At 30.9% G+C, this 22,748-nt stretch overlaps 1 protein-coding gene across 2 annotated transcripts in view; it reads right to left on the reverse strand.

Annotated features, from left to right (window-relative positions):
• The window catches only part of LOC118199250 (uncharacterized), a 249,158-nt gene that overhangs the window by 24,214 nt on the left and 202,196 nt on the right, over nt 1-22,748 (reverse strand). For both annotated transcript variants that reach the window (XM_085824140.1, XM_085824137.1), the window contains exons 28-29: nt 11,823-11,865; nt 4,279-8,466 (exon numbers count right to left, since the gene is read on the reverse strand). In XM_085824140.1, the coding sequence (XP_085680266.1) occupies nt 4,279-8,466; nt 11,823-11,865 (4,231 nt within the window). The remainder of the gene's footprint in view (nt 1-4,278; nt 8,467-11,822; nt 11,866-22,748) is intronic.

The following is a 22,748-nucleotide window of genomic DNA, read 5'->3' on the forward strand; positions in this document are numbered from 1 at the left end:
TGTATGTCTTGGTTTTCCAAGAACTGAGTGCTACACTTGTCTCACATACACATTGTTTAAAACAGAGAGACAGGTGGGTGAAGATAAAAGAACATTAAGGTGTTTTTGTTATCTTAATCCCTAAACTGCATGAATTCAGGCATTAGTCATTTTTTAGTTGAAAATTACATATTCTAGAAAAAAGTTTGAAAAATAAATAAATAAATAAATAAATAAAAAATCAGTCCAAGATATCCACTAAGGTCATTCCATCAGATTTTATACATTTAGAAGTTCGTTAATGTCATATTTAAGTTCAATATGAAATTTGACAGGCCCAGAAAGTTTGTTCAGTATTAGCCGGATTCGATATAGTGGGGTTTGAATATATATGCATATTAAAATATGTGTAATAAAGCACTTAGCAATACTGATGTTATAGAAAAAGTGATTGCACAGATACATAGAAATACCGATGGCTTAACACAGACTGCATAGAACATAGAATGTTGAATCCATAATGAATAGGAAACTGGCACCTGAGGCAGACTGAATCTTCATTTTTATTTCAGTAAATATGTTGCAGCGACAAACAATCTGGCACACTACTTGTTCTTATTTCAAAATGTTTACATTTTTTATAGCGTGCCAGTAAGAAGAGAGCAGCAGGAAGCAGTCAGCTGCGCCGAAATATAGAAAGCAAGTGCAGTTGAAATGAAATATTAATTCAAAGTTAAATTTGTTTCTCAATGTATTTGATTATATAATTAATACTGCTGTAAAGTTATTATTGGCTGTTTTAGTTCCATTTACATCACCAACGTTATGAAAGAGTCATATAACATGGATTAGTTTTGAAATGATGCAATCCAAAACGAGATTACTATTTTTAGAATAAAGAATCATAAGCATCAACGGGCTATTGCTAATTTAAAGTATATCTTACAGATATATATATATACAAATGAGGCTTCTGAAATTATATAAAAAATGAAAATATTTAAATTAGAAAAATGAGTATTAATATATGAATAAAATATAATATAAATGTAAAGTATGTTCAAGAATTAGTTTCTTCCTGCCAATTTTTCAGCGTTTTTCTCATTCTGGAAGAAAAACTTAATAATTCTGCCTACCACTGCAATATTGATGCAAATGAACTTGTCTGAAGTAAAGAAAGTGAGTTCTATAGACTTGTAATACATCTGAAGACAATGGATAAGTTAATAAGCCTTACAAAGAAAGTTCTTGCAAGTATAATGATGGGAAGCTAGAAAAAGTATTGTACTTACTTAGAAAATGAAAATTGGAAAAAAGATGAGATAACAGAGAAATTATGGGAGTCTAATCATTTCTACTGATGAAGAGGATGATGACTTCAATATATATACGTATACAGTCAAAAGTCGTTAATCCGGACTCGTCGGGACTTCGGCGATTCCGGATTATAGATCATCAGTTTGAATCTGGTAAGATGGCATGCAGAAATTATAAAATTAAAAATATGAAACCGTAATTTACGAAATAAGAACAATTATGATCTAAAGGGTATCAAAATTTACAAAAAAAAAAAGCTTAATATTTATTTGTTTACTTTATTAAACATTTCTTTCAATGTAAGTTGTTTAAGTTGCTTCGTTTTTTGTGCAAATACTTTCTCTTTAATTCTCTCTTCTATAAACAGACATAATTTCTTGTTCAGTTACAAAGTTCCACAGTTCAAATCCTATAATTGCTGTGTCGAGAATACCGACTAATTTGTCAACCGAAATTTTTTCGTTTTCAATAACCTCTGTGTCACTTTCTTTGCTATCGGAAGCAAATTATAATGACGAGGAATTTGATTTAAATCATATCAAAGACGGAGTGCATCGAGATGAAATACTACATTAGTAAGGAATTATAAGCCAAATAAAATAAAAACATCTGCCCTGAAGATAAGGATAGTGCTGACAGATCAACTTCCAATTCATTGTGTGCCGCGGCACCCCCCCCCACCACCACTGCAGAGCAGCGTGAAATTGTTAAACAGATTTCGGAATGGTTAGATAAACAAAGGATTATGCCTTTATCCATTTTTTGCAGCAATTCCACTTTTTGTTTAATGGATTTCGAAACATACTTTCGCTTTGTAGATCCTTTACATATTAGTAAATATATATCAGAAATTCTATTTGACAAAAACTTGGCAGGAATGTGCTCTGGCAATGTGACAAGGGTAGGTGCACTATGCGCATATGAGGTGTGCAGCTGGGAGAGTTTAAAAGCATGATTGCTCGTGCCATAGGGCTATTCAAACAAATCTGTCAACTTGGATAGGCAGTATTCTGACTACAGATGCCTCTGAGATGTAGCTGGCAGCAGTATGGACAGTTATTGGACTTTGAGAAGGGGTGTATCGTAGGCCTCAGAGAAAAGGGTTGGTTGAACAGGCGTATCGGCCAGTATACTGACTCGGTCAGTATTGACGACAATGGATCATTGAAGGGATAGTCTGCCATCACGGAGGGTCAAGACGTCCCAGGAATAAAAATTAGCATAATGATTGTGCAATAAAAAAAGTATCCACTTCCTCACCAACAACATCGCTAGCACCAATTCAATACCATTTACCACCTTCCAAGCATCTGGTGGTATCAAGGGAAATCATTCAGAGATGACTGGCAAATACTGGTATATGCTGTTGATGCCTACTACTGACCCCACATCAGACAGAGTCGATTAGATTTTGGCCAAAATCAGGCAAACTAGAATGTAACCGAGTAGTGGTGGTCAGGCCAGTGGTCTGATTTGACATTTGTTGTCAAGTAGCATACAGCGATTACACAGTGTGGTGAGCAATTTGATGGGACACATAATCACCTCTAGTCATCCTTCAAGGCATTACGACAGCTTGCAGTTACGCGGATGACATTTTAACTCCAATTGTATTGCCTATGCTATCAAGTCACCCAGGTGCCATTTATCAGCAAGACAACGCTGATATCAGAAAGAAATGTTTAATGTGTGACTGTGCCTAGTTACTTGATCTCTCGCCAATAGAGCAAGTTTGGGACATACTTGGAAGGCAACTGCAGCCATCACAGAATATTGATGAGTATACTACTAACTGATTGGTAACCTTTTTCATGCCATAACTTCTTAATAAAATGATCTTTTGTTCTGAATTTGTAATAATTTATCTCCTCATACCCTACATACATGTTAAGTTTCGTGATAGTGTTTTTGTTTTGGGTGCACATATATATATATGCAAGATAAAAATTATTAAAGCAAACTTCTAAATTTAATTCACTATAACCTCTTTTATTTTCTATTTCATTTGGAAACTTCATCTAACTGTCCTAAAAATAGTGCTTAAGTCTAAACTGCGTCATTCAAATTACAATCACCAAATTGTAAACCATAACTAAAAACTGACTGCCTCCCTTCTTTCTATGAACTGATGTATCACTTTCGCTTAAGCTTTCCACCTGGCCAGACGCTTTGCAGCTACCTCCTTTGTTCAAAGAATATGTGCTGATCTAATAAAAATGTAGACTGCATGAGACACTCGTCCGTTTTGAATCAAATAATGCAAATCCCAACTTGCTTTCCTCAATAATAAAGTTATTTCCGGACATTTGCCTTGCCAAGTTTCTTCACTATTCATCTATTACGCCACTGCCAAGCTCCAAATCATTCATTTTATATCATGTAATGCGTACCTGCTGCCTAGAACTCCAATCAGAAAAGTATCTGCAAGTTCATTGTTCTTAAAGTTAGATATCATCAAATATGGTACTTACTTCATTTTGCTAATTCTTCAGAAAAAATGCATGGAACTAACTCCTAGTGCAGTGCTTCCAAAATCTGTGCTTTCATTACATATATATTTTGTAACAGAGTGTTATTCAAATAAATTTTAGCAAAAAAATAAGAGATATGATCATAAAATTATAATCAAACATGTTAATTATAAGCGTATTAACTTAAAGTACGTAAACTAAAATATTCATATTAACCTTAAGTTCAAAAAATAATTTTCTGTTACTTCTGAACTGTTTTCTGTACTTTTAGAACACTGGAAATAAACAGGGATAAAGAAATAAAAATGTAAAAAATCCCTATTGTATGATTGATATTCATTCACCCTATTTTGTAAATAAATACTTCCAAATGACACATGCATATTTTAGCTCATGGCCACAGATGTGACAGTCAAAGTATACTAAAATTTGAAAATAAAAATGAATCTCTATACGTCCCAAATTGCACTTTTCAGCATTAAAAATATAAAAATTTTTACTGCATACTCACTTTTGAAGTAACAACATTTACTGGACTTTCTGAAGTTATAACAGCTGCACTGCTTGTTTGAAGATTATTTTCTTCGGATGCCTTATATAACTTCTTACGAGAAGCTGTAATCATTTTAAAGCTTCTTGTCTGAGGTGAGAGGCTGGTATTAAAATATGTATTAAGAGTTTTCATTTGATCACTACCCATTTTATTTTTTACATGCAATAATGTCAATGCTGTTGTCTTGGGTGACCTATCATGGGATGCAAGAAATGCTTCCTTTTCATGAGAATCTGAAGTCGTAACAAACTGAGTCAATGGTGACAGTCCTTTAATAGATAATACAGTCTTTTTACTTTTGCTTTCAGTTTGATTTCCCGGAGTCAAACAATAAGCTCCTTTTAAAATACTCGTAATTTCACTTGGCTGCATATTTTTCAATGTTTTGATCTCATTAACTTTTAATTTAAAATTTTTCTTTGTTATAAGTGGAGCAAATGTTTTTACTTTATGTGCAACTGTTGCTCGAACGGGTACTTTCTTTTTCCTTTTTTTTGAACCTTCCACTTCCTTAGACACTTCGTTGCACAACCCAGCAACTACAATTTGCACTTGTTTCTTATTTACCTGAAATTGTTGTAAATGGTTGACCTGACTTTCAGATGGAATAGATGAACTATTTTCAGAAAAAAGTCTGGGCATTTCATTAATACTGTTATGAGTTAATCCATCTACTTCTTGCAAAACATTATTAAGCAACATTCTGATCTCTGGTAAAATTACCTCACTTGCACTGCTGACAGCTTCATTAATTACACTGTCAATTTTCTCTTGAGAAGACATATTTCCAACAGGCATTTGTAAGAAATTATTAAATTCTTCTGAATTCTCTTTCTCTAAATATAACTGCCCAGATTCAAAGTTGGTGTGTAATTCACCTGGTTTCACACTTCTTAGTTTCATATTTGAAGCTTCAGCTGCCTCTATTTCAATCTTTTCTTTCTGCGATTCATAATCTTTTCTATCACCTTCAGTATTTCTAATCTGGAAATCTTCAACATTTAAAACTGAAACAATATCCTCACATTTTTTATCAGCAGAAAAATCCTGAACCCCTTCATTTATCTCATTAAAATTCCTTTCAAATTCGGTTGATTTTAATAAGGAACCAATGGAGTTTCTTCTATTACATGTTTCAGTCTGTATAGTAAAGATTTCCTTAAACTTTTCAATGAGGTGTTCATTATTAGAAGGCATTATATCCAGCTTATTTTTATCATCATTATGGACAGATTTTTTGGGTAACTTTTCCACCACACAACCTTTAGATGTGACTTTGTCAATATCAATTGAATCACATTCTAAATTAGAGAAATTATCTCCACTATTTCCTTTGGGTGCTAAATCGGGCAGTGTCGAAACAAAATCTGTATTGTCATCTTCTTTCTTAGGCACAGAATCTGAAATACACAATTCACTAGCTTCTTCAAGATCAGAATTAGTAGCATCTGAAAGATTACCTTTCTCTGATTGTATAGCAGAAGCTTTTGTTATTTCGGATGATTGTATACCATCTTCTACAATACCTTTCTTGAGGGAAGAAATCAAAAATTCATGAACATTGTGCATTGGTGCAGCTTCATCAATTAAAGGATTTTTAGAAGCAGTATTAGATTCAAGTTGACAGACAGATTCCACATCAGGCTGCTGAACTAGATTAGCTGAATAAGGAATATTTTTATCATTTTTATTGCACAATATAGCAACAGAATGACAACCTACAGAAACAATGGAGTTTGGTTCAATTGGATCCTCACTGCTTTTATTACAGATATTTTCTTTGTTTTCAACTGCAACTTCAGAAACTTGAAATGAATAACTATTATCTTCTATTCCACAACTTTTATTCTCTGTTATGAATGATGTCAAGCCAGAAGCCTTATCATGTCCTTCAGATTCTGCTTCAAGAGTCTTATGCTCCCTAGCAACTTTTGTGTTAAGGATTCCTTTTTCAATACTACCATTTATAGCTAAGATTTTTATATTTTCAGCTGCTTTGATGCATGAGGTCATGCCATGAGATCCATCTTCCAACTGGCAGTTAGAAATTGTATTTTTAGTTATACTTTGCAAGTTCATAGGTTCTTCAATGTTATTATCCAACATACGAGAGTCTTCCTTCTCACACTTTTCCATTGCTAATGATGTCCTGTTTTCAATACTACCAATTTCTGTTAATTTCATAAAAGACATATCTTGCCCATCGTTATTAGGGTTCTCTGCTTCTTCAGCGTCACTTTCTAGCATGGGAGTTTCATCAAACTCAACCTCCTTTGAGACTGATACCTCTTTCCCACACAATTTTTCTGAACTGATCTTGGGAATGCTACTTACATCTTCTCTGCATGTATCCTCTATGTCATTATCAAGCATTGGGGTTTCGTCAATTTCAGTCTCTTCCACACTTAATACTATGTTGCTATTATCATTATATTCTGGCTCAATTTCAACAATTTCATTTTGCTTATCTTCACATTGGTGTATCTCTATAAGTTCATTAATGTTGTCTGAAATGGAAACATCATCAGCCGTAATCTTTTCCATAGTTAAGGGAGCATTATCAGCAACACTATTCACTAATTTGCCATCAAAAGTTTCCTTTTCAGATAAGGCTTTCTTTTTACTTTTTGTCTTTTTTCTCTCACACTTTTTTTTAACAGTTAATGATGGTATATGTTCTTCAGGTTTAGTGTCAAGAATTTCAACAATATTTTCATCATTCTCATCAGTGCCATGGGAATGTTCCTCTTTAGGGACAAAATGATTAACTGCAGCGTTCTTTGTAGTTAACATTAAGTTAGGTTCAATACATTTGGAATTCAGAATTAGATTTCCTGTCTCATCTTGGTTATCATTAATTTCTTCTACTTTTCTACTTAGGATAGGTAAATCATCTGTTCCTCCAATTTCAGTATTTTTTATGATTTTTTCATTAGTTTCTTCACCACAAACGTCTCTTTTATTAGTAACAGTTTGTACATCATTTGCTGTAACTCCTTCTAAACTGGTTGGCTCATTTTTTTTATCAGGGAATTCATCGACTTTAAATTTTTCTGAAGAAATTTGTTTTACAGTATTTTCAAGAGGTGCATCTAATTTGCAATGCACAGATGGATTTGATGCAGTATCTTCGTTTCTGCTAGAGCTTTTCCTTCGCGATTTCAAATTTGTACAAGTGCCTGCTGAAGTCTCAGTATATTCCTTTCCTAATTTTTTATTATTACTCTTTGAAAGACGCCTAGAATTTTTAATACTAGAGCCGGACTTCTGATCTTTACTCATAGATCTAGTTTTGTAAACAATACGCTCATCATTTACATTTTTCTCACTGACAATCTTTTTAACAGATGAATTTGATTCCGAAACTTCTTTTTTAACATGTGCTTCTATTTTATTTGTGCTAGTTTCAAGTGATTTTTTGACTGAGGAATTCAATTTGTTTTCATTCACAAAAGCTAAGCCTGGGATTGATGAAACAGATTCCTTACTATTACCATCATTTAGAACTTCAAAACATTCAGTTTTGGGTTTATTCTCATCACTTATTTTGCAATTTAGGAGCTCATCAATATTGTTTATTATTTCTTCAGGAGCTGCAGGATCTTTAGAAAGCTCACTAGTCTTTTCAGAAGATTTTTCAACACTCAACAAAATTTTATGAGCTGCATCTCCAACAGATAACTTCATGTAGCTTTCGTTTTCTGAAGAATTTTGAGAACTAGGGATTATTTCTTCAGAATCACTAATTCCAATAACTTCAATGTCTGCCTGGTTGAAATTATCTGAACAAGACCTAGAGGAAAGCCTATATTTTGCAGAACTACAGGCTGGAACTTCATCAGGTTCAATTTTTCTTTTTCTCTTTTCTGAGCTGCTTTTCAGTTCAAAATCTGAAAGAGCAATGGTATTTTTTTCACTGCTGCCAGCATGGTTTGTCAAATCATTAGTAGAATATTTAATTTCTTGATCTTCATTTGGAGTATCATTAATAATAATCACATCACTGGATATCATATTTAGTTCATTTTCATTACTTGATACTTCTATAATTTTTTTCTTTATATCTGGTTCAAGATTATCTTCACCATTTTCAACATTATCTCCAGTAAATATTGTTTTTTCTTTAGAAGTGCATTTTGCATATTCCTATAGGAAAAATAAATAATTTAATAATATAAGAATAATAAAATCAATAAAACTAAAGGTAAAACTGTTTTATGCAGCATGAAGGGGAATATATATTAAACTACATATTATAATTCAGGAGGGGGGAAAAAAAGAGAAAACAGATCACATAATTGAATAAACCATTATTTTGAAACCACAATAATTTAAAAAATAAATTTAAATTGCAATTAGCAACTACATCAATTATATAAAACATAGACACTTTTAAGAATGGTTAAAATAATACTATTTAAAAAATCCTACATGAAAAAGATAATACATAAATCAATTATAGAACAAACAAAATTATTAATAAAACAAAATAGAATAATTGTTTTAAATCAGCCTTTTATATTTGAGCATTTAATAAGATAAAAATTGTGAAGTTATATTTTAAAATGAGATACCTCAAAGTAATTTATTTTTAGCTTTTATTTAACCCTTTGAATGGGTATTATTATATTTAGTTAGCAATAAAATCCTTTTCATTATACATTAAAACCAGAAATCCTATAGAATGTAGCTGCTAATTACTTACAGAGCATTAAGAGAACATTAGATGCATGCATTAAGAGAGTGAAGCTCCTTAATAATATTTTGAATAAGTATTATTTTACATCATAAATATAATAAGTAAAATATATTTCTAATTCCAATAATATATTGATTACGAAATTTCCAACTTCTTTTCTCCACACTATCATTTGCATCCCAGATAAAGCTGAATGTTGATGATGAAATTTTGTAATAACATTAAGATTATAATCATCTCTATATATCTTTTTTTTTTAAACTGTAATATACATTTGAACACTTTTGCCACAATGGACGAGATTTCTCATCTTCCAAAATTCTAGGGATGAGATAACTAGTCCTCTATGCAACTGTTCTTCTGTATTGTTGCAGCATGTCCAGAGACTTACTTGTCAACTTTTCAGTGCATCCCAGTACATATTTATTATGTTTTCACAAATTTGTACAAGATGGTACTAATCACATGGATCGTTCATATATACTATCTAAGCAACTTTTCTGATTCTGGCTATAATTATGCAAAAAATCAACTCGAACACATGAAGGTTATACAACAGAGACATAATGGCCAAGAGGAAGAACAACCAACCAAACAGCAATAACAGGGATATGGCCTCTCCCAACCTGAAAGATTGCAATGCACCAGCTGTCCGCACTCAACACGAGATTATCTACCAGTTCTTGAGGTAAGAGTACCCATTCTTCAAGAAACATCTGTTTCAGTTATCTGGTGTTCTCCAGAAGGTAAGATCGTGTCACCAGGTATCTCCTTAAAATACCTCACACATGGTCAATGGGATTGAAATCAGGAAAGCATGCTGGCCAATCAATTCTGTGGTTATCTTCCCTTTCCAGGAGCTCCTCAAAAGCATGAGTCAAACATGACCATGCATTGTCATCTACTGAAAAAAAAAAAAAAAAAAAAAAAAAAAAAAAAAAAAAAAGTTGGGGGCCAATGGCACTTTGGAAAAGATGCACATGAGGCAGGATAACTTCATCACAGTAACAATCTCCAGAATGTGGAGCTCTGTCTGTTCCTCATAATGCCTTCTTATATAAGCATGCCAGGACCAACCCAATGGCCTCTTACCCTGATGGATGAAAGCATGTCCCTGTCTCTTTACAAATCAACTTATGCCAAGAAACATTTGTTAGACTGAAATGACTCTCTCATCACCAAAGAGGACATGACTTCAGCTATGAGGTTTTCAGTCTTTGTAATTCTTTACACCACTGCAAAAAGGTGCTGCCAATGGGCTGCTGTTAATGGTATGCAGTGTTCAAGATGGCAGGTGAATAGGCCACCATTATTAAATCATCTGCCCACAGTAAACCAGGACACCTGTTGTCCAAAAGGCGTGCACAACTGCTGAACAATGCAGCCCGCTGGTTTCAATCTGTTTTCCTGTGAAAGGCAATACATCAGTAATCAGCCATTGTTGCTGAGAGCTTGTGAAACAACACCTTTATCATTTCGAATTTCTTGGGCAACAGACATCAAATCACACTTCTTCTCAAGCTGGCCAATTATTCTACCATGTGTCAAGGCACTCTGAAGTTCTCGTTGCCACACTGTGCATATAATCTAACTGTTACTTGCAGGTGAATATCTGAAAATGTACTTTCCTTTCTTTTTTTAAACTGTGTGCATGCGAACTCTTGTTTTTGCATGTCTTGACATACCCTCTGACAGCATGGAGTTGACATTTGCACATGCGTTACCTTTTTACTTTTCATTGTACTGATATAAAAATGCCCTTTTTAACAATTTGTTGGTTGCATGTTGCAAATTCAATTTGTTGCTCAAGTTTTTAGTGGTTTATGTACAAAATCAGGTAGGAGAGAGATGAAAATATTGCTGCACAGGATTTTATATTGGGCTAGAAAAAATAATTAGAAGCTCTGCATTTGGTGCATGGGATGGGTTTTGCTCACCCTGTACATTATTGTCAAGTAAATAGTTTTTAAAATATTATGTCTTTTTTTTTTAACTCTCTAAAATACCTATGAAATGATACTGATCTAAAAATTATACATTTAATTCACACAATTTACATATCAATAGAAAAAAGTATGACTGAATATTCATCAACAGTGTCATTAACAACTGAAAAATATAAATAGCAAAATAGGATAACTCCAATATAGTTTTATGTATTTATTAAGTGCAGTTTTTTAATGGAAAAAAATCAATGATTATAGCTGATGCCTAAAATTAAGCACTTAAAAATGTAATATTTTGCTGACTGCTTATGATATTCCTCTCATAACAGATGTTAACAAGTTGAAAGTGTTAGCTCTCATAAGCTGACAACAAACAAGTGACTTAGAGGTTCCTAAGAAGAGATTTAAATTTTTCTCAAGTCAACATTTTCAATTAAATGTAATAAAAATATTTTAAAACAAGGTTGGTTATTATACACTTAAAAAAAAATTATCACACATAGAATAGAGTATTTAATAATAATTATAATAAAAAAAAATTCCCTTTGCTAACTTGTGAAAACAAAACTTTAATTATAACTATTTAAAACCAGAGTTTGGATATGGAAGCAGATGACACTAAAAACAGAAGAAATTGAATTAAAAAAAGAACAGTTGGACATGAATGCAGAATGATAGTAAGTAAATCAAAAGAAGCAATTAATTTTTTTTAAATCTCACAGCAAGGATAAATGAAAGTCTAAAAATTAAAAATGACTGCTCTATTATTTATATTTAAGCTTAAGAGATGATTAAAATTGAAACAAATAAATATATACAAATAACAGTAATTTTACGTAAGATAAATATTGAATTACCAGGTGTGGATCAGAATCTGGAAATTCAACTGATGAACAAGCACTGGAAAAAATAATAAAATAAATAAATACCAAGATATCAAGATTGTTAATTAAAAAAAATTATAAAATTTTATCCAATACTGTAAATATATGTGTAGCTGATGTCAATACCAGTCATAGTCATATGAAGTATTAACATTCATAACAATGGCAAAATTTGTTAAGTATGACAAAGCAAATAAGGGCTATTTGCTTAAGGGAAGATATGCCTTGGTGGAAGTTTTTCAAGGAAAACTGGTTTGTATTCATATTACACAGGAAGTAAAAATGATAAAATGCAAGTACATACATCAAAATGTAAGGAATAAGTTAGAACTAATAAGGATTGAATTCAGTGTTCTATATTTGGTAATGCTTTAGAAAAAAACTAATTACCAATTTTATTTCTACACTTTTTTCAATTAACTAAAAAATGTAGTATTAAATACTTTAAGAAATCTAAGCTCATAGCAACAGAGACATTTAGAAATGACTACTTAAGAAAATCTATTCTTTTGTTTTAGAATATAAGAACCTAGCTGAAAGCATTCATTGTTATAAACAGTTTTTCCAAGATTGAAGACTCTTAGTATTTGAGTTTTGATTTAAATACTCTATTTATGTAGAATTTCAAAAAGACTACATTGCTATAAATCTTTAAATGGTTGTTTATAAACCAGCAGGCTAAAATAAATAAATAAAATAAGCTTTTTGACTTCTTGACAATTATGATCATGAAACATCATAACCAACAATTTACCAAAGCAAACTGGCCACAGATTAAAAAATAATATATGATTCCCTTTGAAATGGAAATATCACTTTTAGGGATTATATAAAGCTAATTTCATTAAAAAAAATTGAGTTCTACTGTTTCCACGAATGCTAAGCTGAAATCCATTCTTCTGAATAAATGTTTATCTGGCACAGAAGATATTTATTAGACATATTGATTTGAAAACCAAATATCTGTAACTGTCTTTAATAGTATCCGTTTATTTAATTTTATTATATTTTACATATTTTCCTCCTAGATATTTTTTGCTTATGGCACACATAAAAGTTCAAGCCTTGAGTATTTTCCCTAAAAGTGTCATGTGACTTATAATCATCGCAGCCTGGAAGCCTAATTCGTTTCTTAAACTGAAACCCTAGATTTAATTTTGATTCAACAAATTAAATGGTTAGTTAACCTTTAACTGCTGTGAGCGGTCTTTCAAACCGCACAACATTTTCCATTAAATGCTTCCACCCCTTAGAATAATTAATGGGTATTGCCATTCTTAGTACCTTCCTAAACCAGTTGTCCAAGGTCACATACCAAGTTGCATTTGGCTAGCTCTATTTCTTCTTTTATTTTTTAAAAGTGCCCCCCCCCAAGCGGTCTGTGGGACCGATCACAGCAGATACGATTCAAATTTCGACCAATAAAGTTCACTTTTCGTTTTTATTACATATTCCGCTTTTTTATAAATATTCTTGAAATGGCTTCAAATGCGTGCAGGAAACTTTCTACAGGGTTCGTACACATTTCTGCACATGGAAATTAAGTACTTTTAAGGACTTTTAAGGACCATTAATGAAAAAATTAAGGACCTATGAGCAAATAGCAAATTAATAAGTTCAATTAAAAATACTATCTATGCCTTAACTTCACTTTTGTAATACCAAAAAATAAAATAGATCCCTACGTAGGATGCATTATTATTAAATATAACTTAATTAACATAATTATTAGTAGGTTTGAGTATAAAATATACTTTATGAAATTTATCAAACAGCATTAAATATTTTACACTTATAATAGTTAAGCATATCTGAAAGAAGATAAGTGACATTTTATTTATGTTTTACTAATAGTTATGTTTAGTTATGTTTCATGTTGGATTTGTTTTTTTTTTTTTTTAATGTCTCATTACTTGCTCAATCTAGAGGTTTAGTGAATAGCCAGGTAGATTTTATGTCAAGCGTCATAGGTTAAAAGGAGAAGTAAAATCATAATAAGAATGATTTACAACAAAAGACTGGCTTTTTTCACCGCTGTTCCTTGCCTAAAGACAGACCTGCAGACCAGAACAAAACTGAAAGGCCTAATGTGGGCACGGTTAGCTAGTTTTTAAAGTTAGTTGGGCTCTCTGTTGGAGTTAGTGTCGTAGCTCCGTGTAGAGTTCCAAGGATTAAAACCCAGTTAATATACTTTAAGGTGTCGTAGCTCCGTGTACAGTTCCAGGGGATGTAATCCAGTTAATATACTTTAAGGTTCCAATAAGCCACTAAAGCACCAGAGGTGACACTAAGCTGCTTTGTATTATTTTAGGTCTCACTAGATACGAAGAATAAGTTTTACATGAATTTTTACATTTTTGTGTTTTACCTTGGACCACGCTAAGAAATAATGAAAGGCAATAACTCTCTTTAATAGGCACAGATAATTTTTAAGGGTAAGCAGTTAGTTATAAATTAAATTAGATAGTTAGATAACCTTAGTCATTATGGATTTACATGACCACTATTAGATTTTACCTATTTTTTAACAATACTGTTAAAAGTACCTATTAAAATCACAATCTAATAAAATTTCACACTTTAAAATAAATGCAATTTATGTCATTGATTCATCAACGATATTAGGATAATTATACATTAAAAGCTACAAAACATTTATGTTTTATAGCAACAACACTCAACAAAATACTTATGCTTCTTTTTAATTTGAAGCTTGGCCAGAAATTTTGGTTAATTTATATCGATTTCCTTCTTTTTAAGCATCTTTACTAAGAATTAGAAATTTCTCTCAATATGCAAACCAATGTTCTCATTAGTTTCTGTGTGCTTTATCTCCTAAATTGTCAACCTCTCCACAATGTACTTATGAGGGTTTACTTGATCTGGTAAAAGTTAAATAATCCAAAAACTCCCGAAAGACGTGAAGCAAATTATCGCTATGTCTCAAAGTAACTATAAAGTCAGACAAAGGTTTAAATAAGCCTCTTATTTAAAAAGAACTTAAAGGTATGTTCTTATGCTAACCAAATCAATTAAAGTTTGGGGTGATGTAATTAAACAAGAACAATCAAATTCAAACAAAAAATGTGGACTAGTGGTCAAAGACTATAGAATTTAATTTAATTTTAAGCTAGCTAGGAACTCTACTGTCATAACAAATTCAAATGTTGGCAGCAGTAATGCAAAGACGAATAATTACAAATTATCAGAGCCGGCAAGAACTAATGCAAGGAGCAAGTAGAGGTCAGAAACACACTCGTCTTACACTCCAAACACCTCAGTTTGAAAAATGTCTAGGTGATTCCATTCTGGGGAAAAAATACAAAAGGGAAATTATAGTAAAAGCTGAAATTGTAAACAACTGGGTAATTTACATAATAATAACTGTACATATCTTTGAAGAATAATTTTATATATTCAGTTTCTTTTGTCTACATTTTCTTTTCATTTTATAATTTTTGGATTTAATTAAATATTTCTGTTATTCTAAAAAAACCTGAATACATTTAAAATGTATAGAAAAAGCTGCTAATTTTATTTCTTTAGTAATATTAGTTAGTTATTCACAAGAGATATGAAATATATATGGTAAGGGCCAGTTACAGAGCTGGTGTGGCAGAATTTTTAGAATTTAGTGACACACCCAGCAACAAAATGTAGAAATGGCAAAACTTTTAGAATTTAGAGCAGGCACTGGAAGAAGAATTTAGAAAGGCACTGGTCAGCAAAATTTAGAATCTACACAGAGAGGTTTAATATTCCACGTGATTGCACTAGGTGGGAAAATGCCTAGCGTCAGACTAGTGTATGATGCATTAAGACATATTAGATGAATTTTTTAAATTGCCAGTTTTCAATTTCTTTATTAATAAAAAAATTCCTTTCTATAATGCCTGTCCATGTGATAAGAAGCATTTTTAATATTTTCCACACTTGTGTCTAGTGAAAAGTAGAGAAAATAAAGGGAAGATAAGAATGTTATAAAAAAGATTTTACTATCAGAAGTAAAACATTCAAGTATTATGTTTTCGTTGTTCTTCCAGATGCTATTCAAAAAGAAAGAAATTCATTGCAAATGTTCTGTAAAATACATCCATTACGTGTTAATACCATAGTGACATTTTTCATTTTGTCACATTTTTCTAAAATCTTATGGAATCATGGGTCTATAAATCTTGCCTTCAAATCTTTCTAAACTTTTCAAGTTGCAATGTCTAACGTCCCGAAGAAAAAATTCCCCTACCAGTTTTGTAACAGCAAACAGCCAGAAATATTTTGAAAAAAAATCAGACAAAAAAAGTGTGAAATTAATTCAGTAATTTTATAGAGAAAACTGATGCATATTCTGAGAATTCGGAATACTCTGACACAATTACATGAGAAAACTGTTATCATGAAAAAAATTGAAAATATATTTTTAAATTAATATGTTACATTTTAACTATAATTTTAATATAATACCATTATTTTAATGAAATTGATCAATGTTAGAATGTTTAAAAAAATCGTCGAAAAATTCCCAGCTTTTGGACTTTAAAATTTTTTATAGAAACTGATATTAAAAATCGCCAAACTTAGATCCGTTCAATAAAAGAATTCACATCCCCAAAAGCGAAAAATTGTTTAAGAGCTCTTCATTAGAAAAAGTGAAATAATTTCGAAATACTTGTTTCACTTCTTGCTCAGAAACTCTAATATCCAACCACTTATATTAGAAATAGGAACAAATCATAACCCATTCAAATAACCATATTTATCAGTGAATTGCCAAAAATATACCTCCAAACTGCTAATTCACACTCAAAATGGCAGTCATAAAAACAGACAGAAATTTCACATGATTAAAATTAAGGACCTTCTGCTGATTTTGGCCAAAATTAAGGACTTTTAAGGACCAAAAATCAATTCCAAAAAACTTAAGGACTTTTAAGGACTCTTAAGGACCGTACGAACCCTGTTCTATATATCTTACCCAAGACCAAATTGAATAAATAGTTTGAAATTGGTCTAATTTACAGTTCTCTGATGAAAGTTCCCATGATGAAATTATTGAGAGCGACCACGACACAAATTCAGAAATATCTGCCGATGAAAATGAAAATTCATGTTCTCCTTCTACAAGAGATTTTTTTTTTTGAAAAAAATGAATTCAAATGGTCTACTCAAGAGCCCAACAAGAGTGTTCGAACTCATAGTCACAATATTATTCTTCGTTCAATCTATTCAACTGCTCATTGAACCCGACGTTGGCCTATGGCAATATTCTTCAGAAACTTTGATAAATGATAATGATTGATATCTGTGCAATAAATGCATTTGTATTATTTCAATCTTATCACATTGGCTCTGAAAATGAAACGAAAAGATTTCATTAGCAATTCAGTTGGTGCAGTAAAACGGAGGATAACTTCGTGGTTTTTACCTAAAGAACTCAAACTTACAATAAGAAAAGTTTTCAGAATAAATGATGATGAAGAAAACATTGCGATGGAAGATGATAAATTAGATAAAAAAAGAACGTGCTATATTTGTCCACCGAGCAAAAAATGGAAAACAGCTTACAAATGTATAGCATGCAAAGAACCAGTGTGTCTACAATGTAGTAGAAAAGTATGTTAAAAATGCAGCTCGAATTATAATTTTTTAAATAAAAATTAATTTTCTATATTCTTATTAAAGCATTCCTATCACAAATTTTAATGTAAAATAAAAAAGTTGAATTTTAAAATTTACTTCTTCCATCCGGATACGTAAGTGAAGGAATTATTATCATAGTATATATTTTATTTTAATGACCTGATTTAAGTATAAAAACTGCTTTATATCTTCATGAAAAAGTTAAATATTTTAAATTAAATAACATTTATTCAAATAAGAAAAATAAAAAAACAATATCTTACTTTGCTTTTAGCAGAAGCGGTCTGAGAGACCGCTCACAGTAGTTATGCGACAATTTAAGTCACAGTAGTTAAAGGTTAAAAGGTTAACATTATGTTGCAAATTACTTTTTAAATTATTTCACAAATCTTGAATTAATGTGATCAAAACTTCAATATTTTATTAATGAAAGTGTTATTAATGGACACTTTTATTAGCAACAAATACAATTGTTTTTGATATATTATTATATGGCAAAAACAGTATAATGAGAATTTTACATATTTATTTATTAAAGCCCATCATGCAGTCACATTTGATGCTTAATTTTTCAATATATCTTGAATCTCTTTACAGTAAACTTTGCTGTTAAAGGTAACTTATGATTTGAAATTTTTTTACACTGCTGAACTATGTAGAAACTAATATAATTTTGAAGGAATTTGGTTATTTTTTAGTTTTATTACTGAATCGAGTAAATTTAATTTTCTCATTACTTATACTGCTGAGTTTATTACTTTCAATTCATTTCAATGTTATAAAGCAGACTGCTGTATTCACAAACCTTAACTATAATTTCATCTGTAATATCAAAGTTATTTTAAAATGATTCTTAATATTCCATTAATTAAATATACTCAGAAATGTAAGTTTTTGGAAGTGTTAAATTATATACAAGAATGTTTTATAAATAAATGATAATAGTAAGTTAATTATATTTATTTTCTATAAATTATTTATTGCTGGTATAAACACTCTACTGAATGTGAATATAAAATATTTATGCTATTTCTATATATCACTTATTAATAGGGATATTGTTTTTACCTATGATTTCAGACTCTGATTTGAACTTTTGATTCTGAAGTCTTGATATTTTTCTTCTAAAGCTTACCCAAAAAATACAAATATTTTAAAAGTGAACATTTCGGCCAGATGAAAGAACACTGATCTACTAAAATTAGCAACTGAGTTATGTTTAAACATTCTAAGGTGAGTCAAACTAAAGGATATCATTTTTAACCAGCAAACTCTATAATGACCATGTGGAATTTGTGAAAAATTTCTATATGAGTATTATTTCAAAAAAGGTTCTAAAATAAAAACAGGTAAAAGAGGCAGAAAATACAGAATCAAAGTTGGTTTGATTACAGTTGGGAAATTAAAGATTAGTGGAATTTCTCAAATTTATTTTGGACATTATTTTTCTATTATTTTATTTTTATTATTAGAAATTAATTTTATTTATTATTTTGAAAACTTCTCAGAGTCAATCTTAAAATATTTCATCTGCCTTAATCTGGGAGTAGATGAAATGAGCTACCGTAGGTTTTGCTAAAAAAACAAATGAAAATTTTACACATTCATTAATAAATGTGAGTTGATAATTTAATTAGAGATTTATCAAATATTGAACTTATTGCTACAGAAACTGAAAAAAACATGCTAAATTATTTTTCCATTAAAAATATTCTTTTTACAACAATTTAAATTCGCAATGAAGAATATCAGCAAGTTATCTTCCTCCTCCCCCCCAAAAAAAACTGACTGCACATGGAATGAATACCTTGAAATTGGAAAATATATATATATTAAAAAAAAAAAAAAAAAAAAAAAAAAAAATTAAGCAGAACTTAAAATTGTCCCTTTAAACAAATGTAGACCTTGCTTATACTAGATCAAATGAAGAAGAAAAGCTTTTCTGAATACAAAGAACACTAATATTGGAAATAATTATTTCTGTCTAAATTTAGCCTTTAAACTTTGCCTTAAGAGGAAGAGAAGTCTACATATTCTTACATATAAGACAGTCTAAGTTTCGATGGATATCTTTTCTACAGATCATTTTAAACCCCTTCCAGATAGTAAGGATGAGAAAAACTGCATCTTCCCAATTGAAGATGCTATTAAATGGATAGAACTCTTGGCATTACCCAGTGCTGCTAAGGAGTGTGTCATTATCTTAGTTAAAATAGATTTTGTTAAACTACTGAATCCCTCACACAACCATTAGTGACACTGGAACTCAATTTATTTCAGTTGTAATGCAACATATCGTTAACACCTTAGATGTTTATCATATCCCAAGTCAATCCAATCCAACTGAAAGAAAACAAACTGAGATCTTGATCCACATCTAGTACCTTACTTCCAGACATTACAATTGTTCTTGGCCTGTGAACTCTCACAGTGACATGGCTTTCTGGACCTGTTCATGAATAACTGTATTTAAAGTTTCTATTAGCAATTACATATTTCTGTTACCATAAACTTCTATTCAGTATGATGATATTTACATCATTAAGAAAGTAAGATAATTTAAATTATAATCTAATATATACCAAGTAACAAAAAATCTCAGACTCGATAAAGGTAGCTATCTGACTCTGGGGTTAACAGTCATTCATTACTTTTAAAAACTTCAAAATCCAAACCTATCAGTCAAACAGCCACTTTCCTGAGCTATGATATTCTACCACAAATAATGTCACCGATGATATTCATAAAGTAATTGAAAATGATAATTTTGTATAAGAAATAATGGCTTAGCTGAGAAAAATGTTCAAAATTCAAAATGCAAGCAAAAGAGGTAGCAGATAAGAAGCAAGACAAGAGAAAATAGTTTGCTAATCAGTGCTACAGATCAGTAAGAAATTTCAATCCAGAAGATTGTACATATGTAACTGTGGATCCAGTAAGACTGCAAGAGATAAAAGTGCAAAACTTTTATTCATATGAAATGGATCAAAAGCTATTCTTTTTCAGAAATCACCATCTTCATGCGAAGTGGCTAACAGAGAGGTTCTTGAGACCCCAATCAATAATATTTACCATTCCTCACGCCTTGAAAGCTTGGTAATTTACCAAGATTACTTATAAATCCCTTACAAAAACGTGGCCATTGAAAAAGATTTTACAGCCCTTAAAAACTTAAGCATGGTAATTCCTCATTGGGATGACAAGAAGAAACAAACGAGGGAAGAAGTTTACTATCAATATCCAAATCAATAATTCTTTAGTTCTAACAGGCACATGCAGAAGCAATAGTACAGACAAGATTCTTTGGAAAGAGATGACCAAGAAATAGACAGTCAACTAATAATTATGGAACTAGTCTATGCCGAGACCCTTTCATATTACAAAAAGGAATATAAAAGTATTAATTGTATTTGTAATTTTGCATTATATTGCTGTTACGTGAATGCATATAGTTTATACCCCATCTAGCAGTTTTAGTATGTCATGAGAATAACTCAACACAGTTCATGTATAAATAAATGGTTACATTTCCAAATGGAAACTCTAAATTTTCTTCATTAACCGCTTCCCTTACAAATTTTTTTGAAAAAAATTGCAAAAAATCATCACATTTTTTATTTTATTATTAAATACAACAAAACAAAACAAATCAAAATATGTAGGTTTTAAGCTTGAAGGTGTAAAAGCATTGTTTTAATATTAGTTTACTATTCCGAGTTATCTCGGGCAAATGAAAAAAAGTTAAATATTAGTCTTTGTATGATAGTTTTTGAAACAAGGGACAACACAAAGTGATACCTGACATTCTACATTGGTATCTGGTCTCTTTTCTTACTGGCTTTCGGAATCTCCTTCACGGGAGCACAGAGTACACTGTCTCGTTGGATTTGATTTTTTACAAAATTTTTTTCACACCTCTTCATAATCACTATCTGAAAAATCATCGTTTTCGCTATCTTGCATCATCACCATTATTATTATTTTTTTTTCAGTGCATGTATCTTTCTTTATACATTACTAATCCACAAGCCAACATATACTATACAATACAGAAACACGTGACCAGTCCCTCCAAAAGAACCGTGCAACCAACAAAATTTGGCAAACTGCAAATAGAAGCTGAATATTTCCTTTCATTTCCTCCAGGTCAAGTAAAACAGTGATAAAACAAATCGTACTAACAAATTCTGCTTCGCACAAGTTTTCATGGGATAATAAGTAACTGCAATACATATGAACCCGAGATAACTCGGGATAATCAGGCAAGCGTTTAAAAGTTAATTAAATAACCTTTCCATTTACAACAAATGGTGAGCAATTGGAGTCTCTTACTAGCCCTTTGCTAAATCCATCCCTAATTTACAACCCCTTTGTTCTTTCTGTTTGCTTGCCTATCCATTCCAAGAAAGACATGTCTGTGAGACATAGCGTATTTAAGTTAGTTTCCTCTTAAGTAAGCATTAGAATATCATCTCATTTTGTTTAAGCATATGCCAGTAAAATGGACTGCAGGTAACCTAAAATTTAAAAGGGAGCTGGAAAATATCTTTTTTAATAAATTTATTGTTGGATATCAAATTATTTAACACAGAGATGATGGAATCAAATCCCATTCTTTAATTTTCTATTAGAGATGAAATATAAAAGATTTTCTTAACTGCACAATGTATATCTCCTTATATGAAAACTTTAATAACAGTAATAAATCCAAACTTCATACAAAAATATTTTTGAAAAATTATTGCTTGGTCTCAAAAATCTTCCAAAAAATCAACTGACATGGAAAAAAAATCTACAGTAGCTTCTGAATAAACTGTGCCATATAAATAAATTTACTCAACATTTCATGTAATTTTTGTAGTATTTTGTGATTTTTAAAAACTGTGCTAATGTTTTCTTGTTGATGCATAATTATCTGTATTTTCTATTTTTGGAAAAAGTAAAATCAATGATTAGAATTCAATACAGTCAAAAGTCGTTAATCCGGACTCGTCGGGACTTCGGCGATTCCGGATTATCGATTTTTCCGGATTATAGATCATCAGTTTAAATCTCGTAAGATGGCATGCAGAAATTCTAAAATTAAAAATATGAAACCGTAATTTATGAAATAAAGAACAATTATGATCTAAAGGGTATCAAAATTTACAAAAAGAAAAAGCTTAATATTTATTTGTTTACTTTATTAAACATTTCTTTCAATGTAAGTTGTTTAAGTTTTGCTTCGTTTCATGTGATAATACTTTCTCTTTAATTCTATTA

Source organism: Stegodyphus dumicola, chromosome 1 (assembly GCF_044657685.1).
Source record: "Stegodyphus dumicola isolate Sdum_Otavi_A_Nest chromosome 1, ASM4465768v1".
NCBI classification, from domain to species: domain Eukaryota; kingdom Metazoa; phylum Arthropoda; class Arachnida; order Araneae; family Eresidae; genus Stegodyphus; species Stegodyphus dumicola.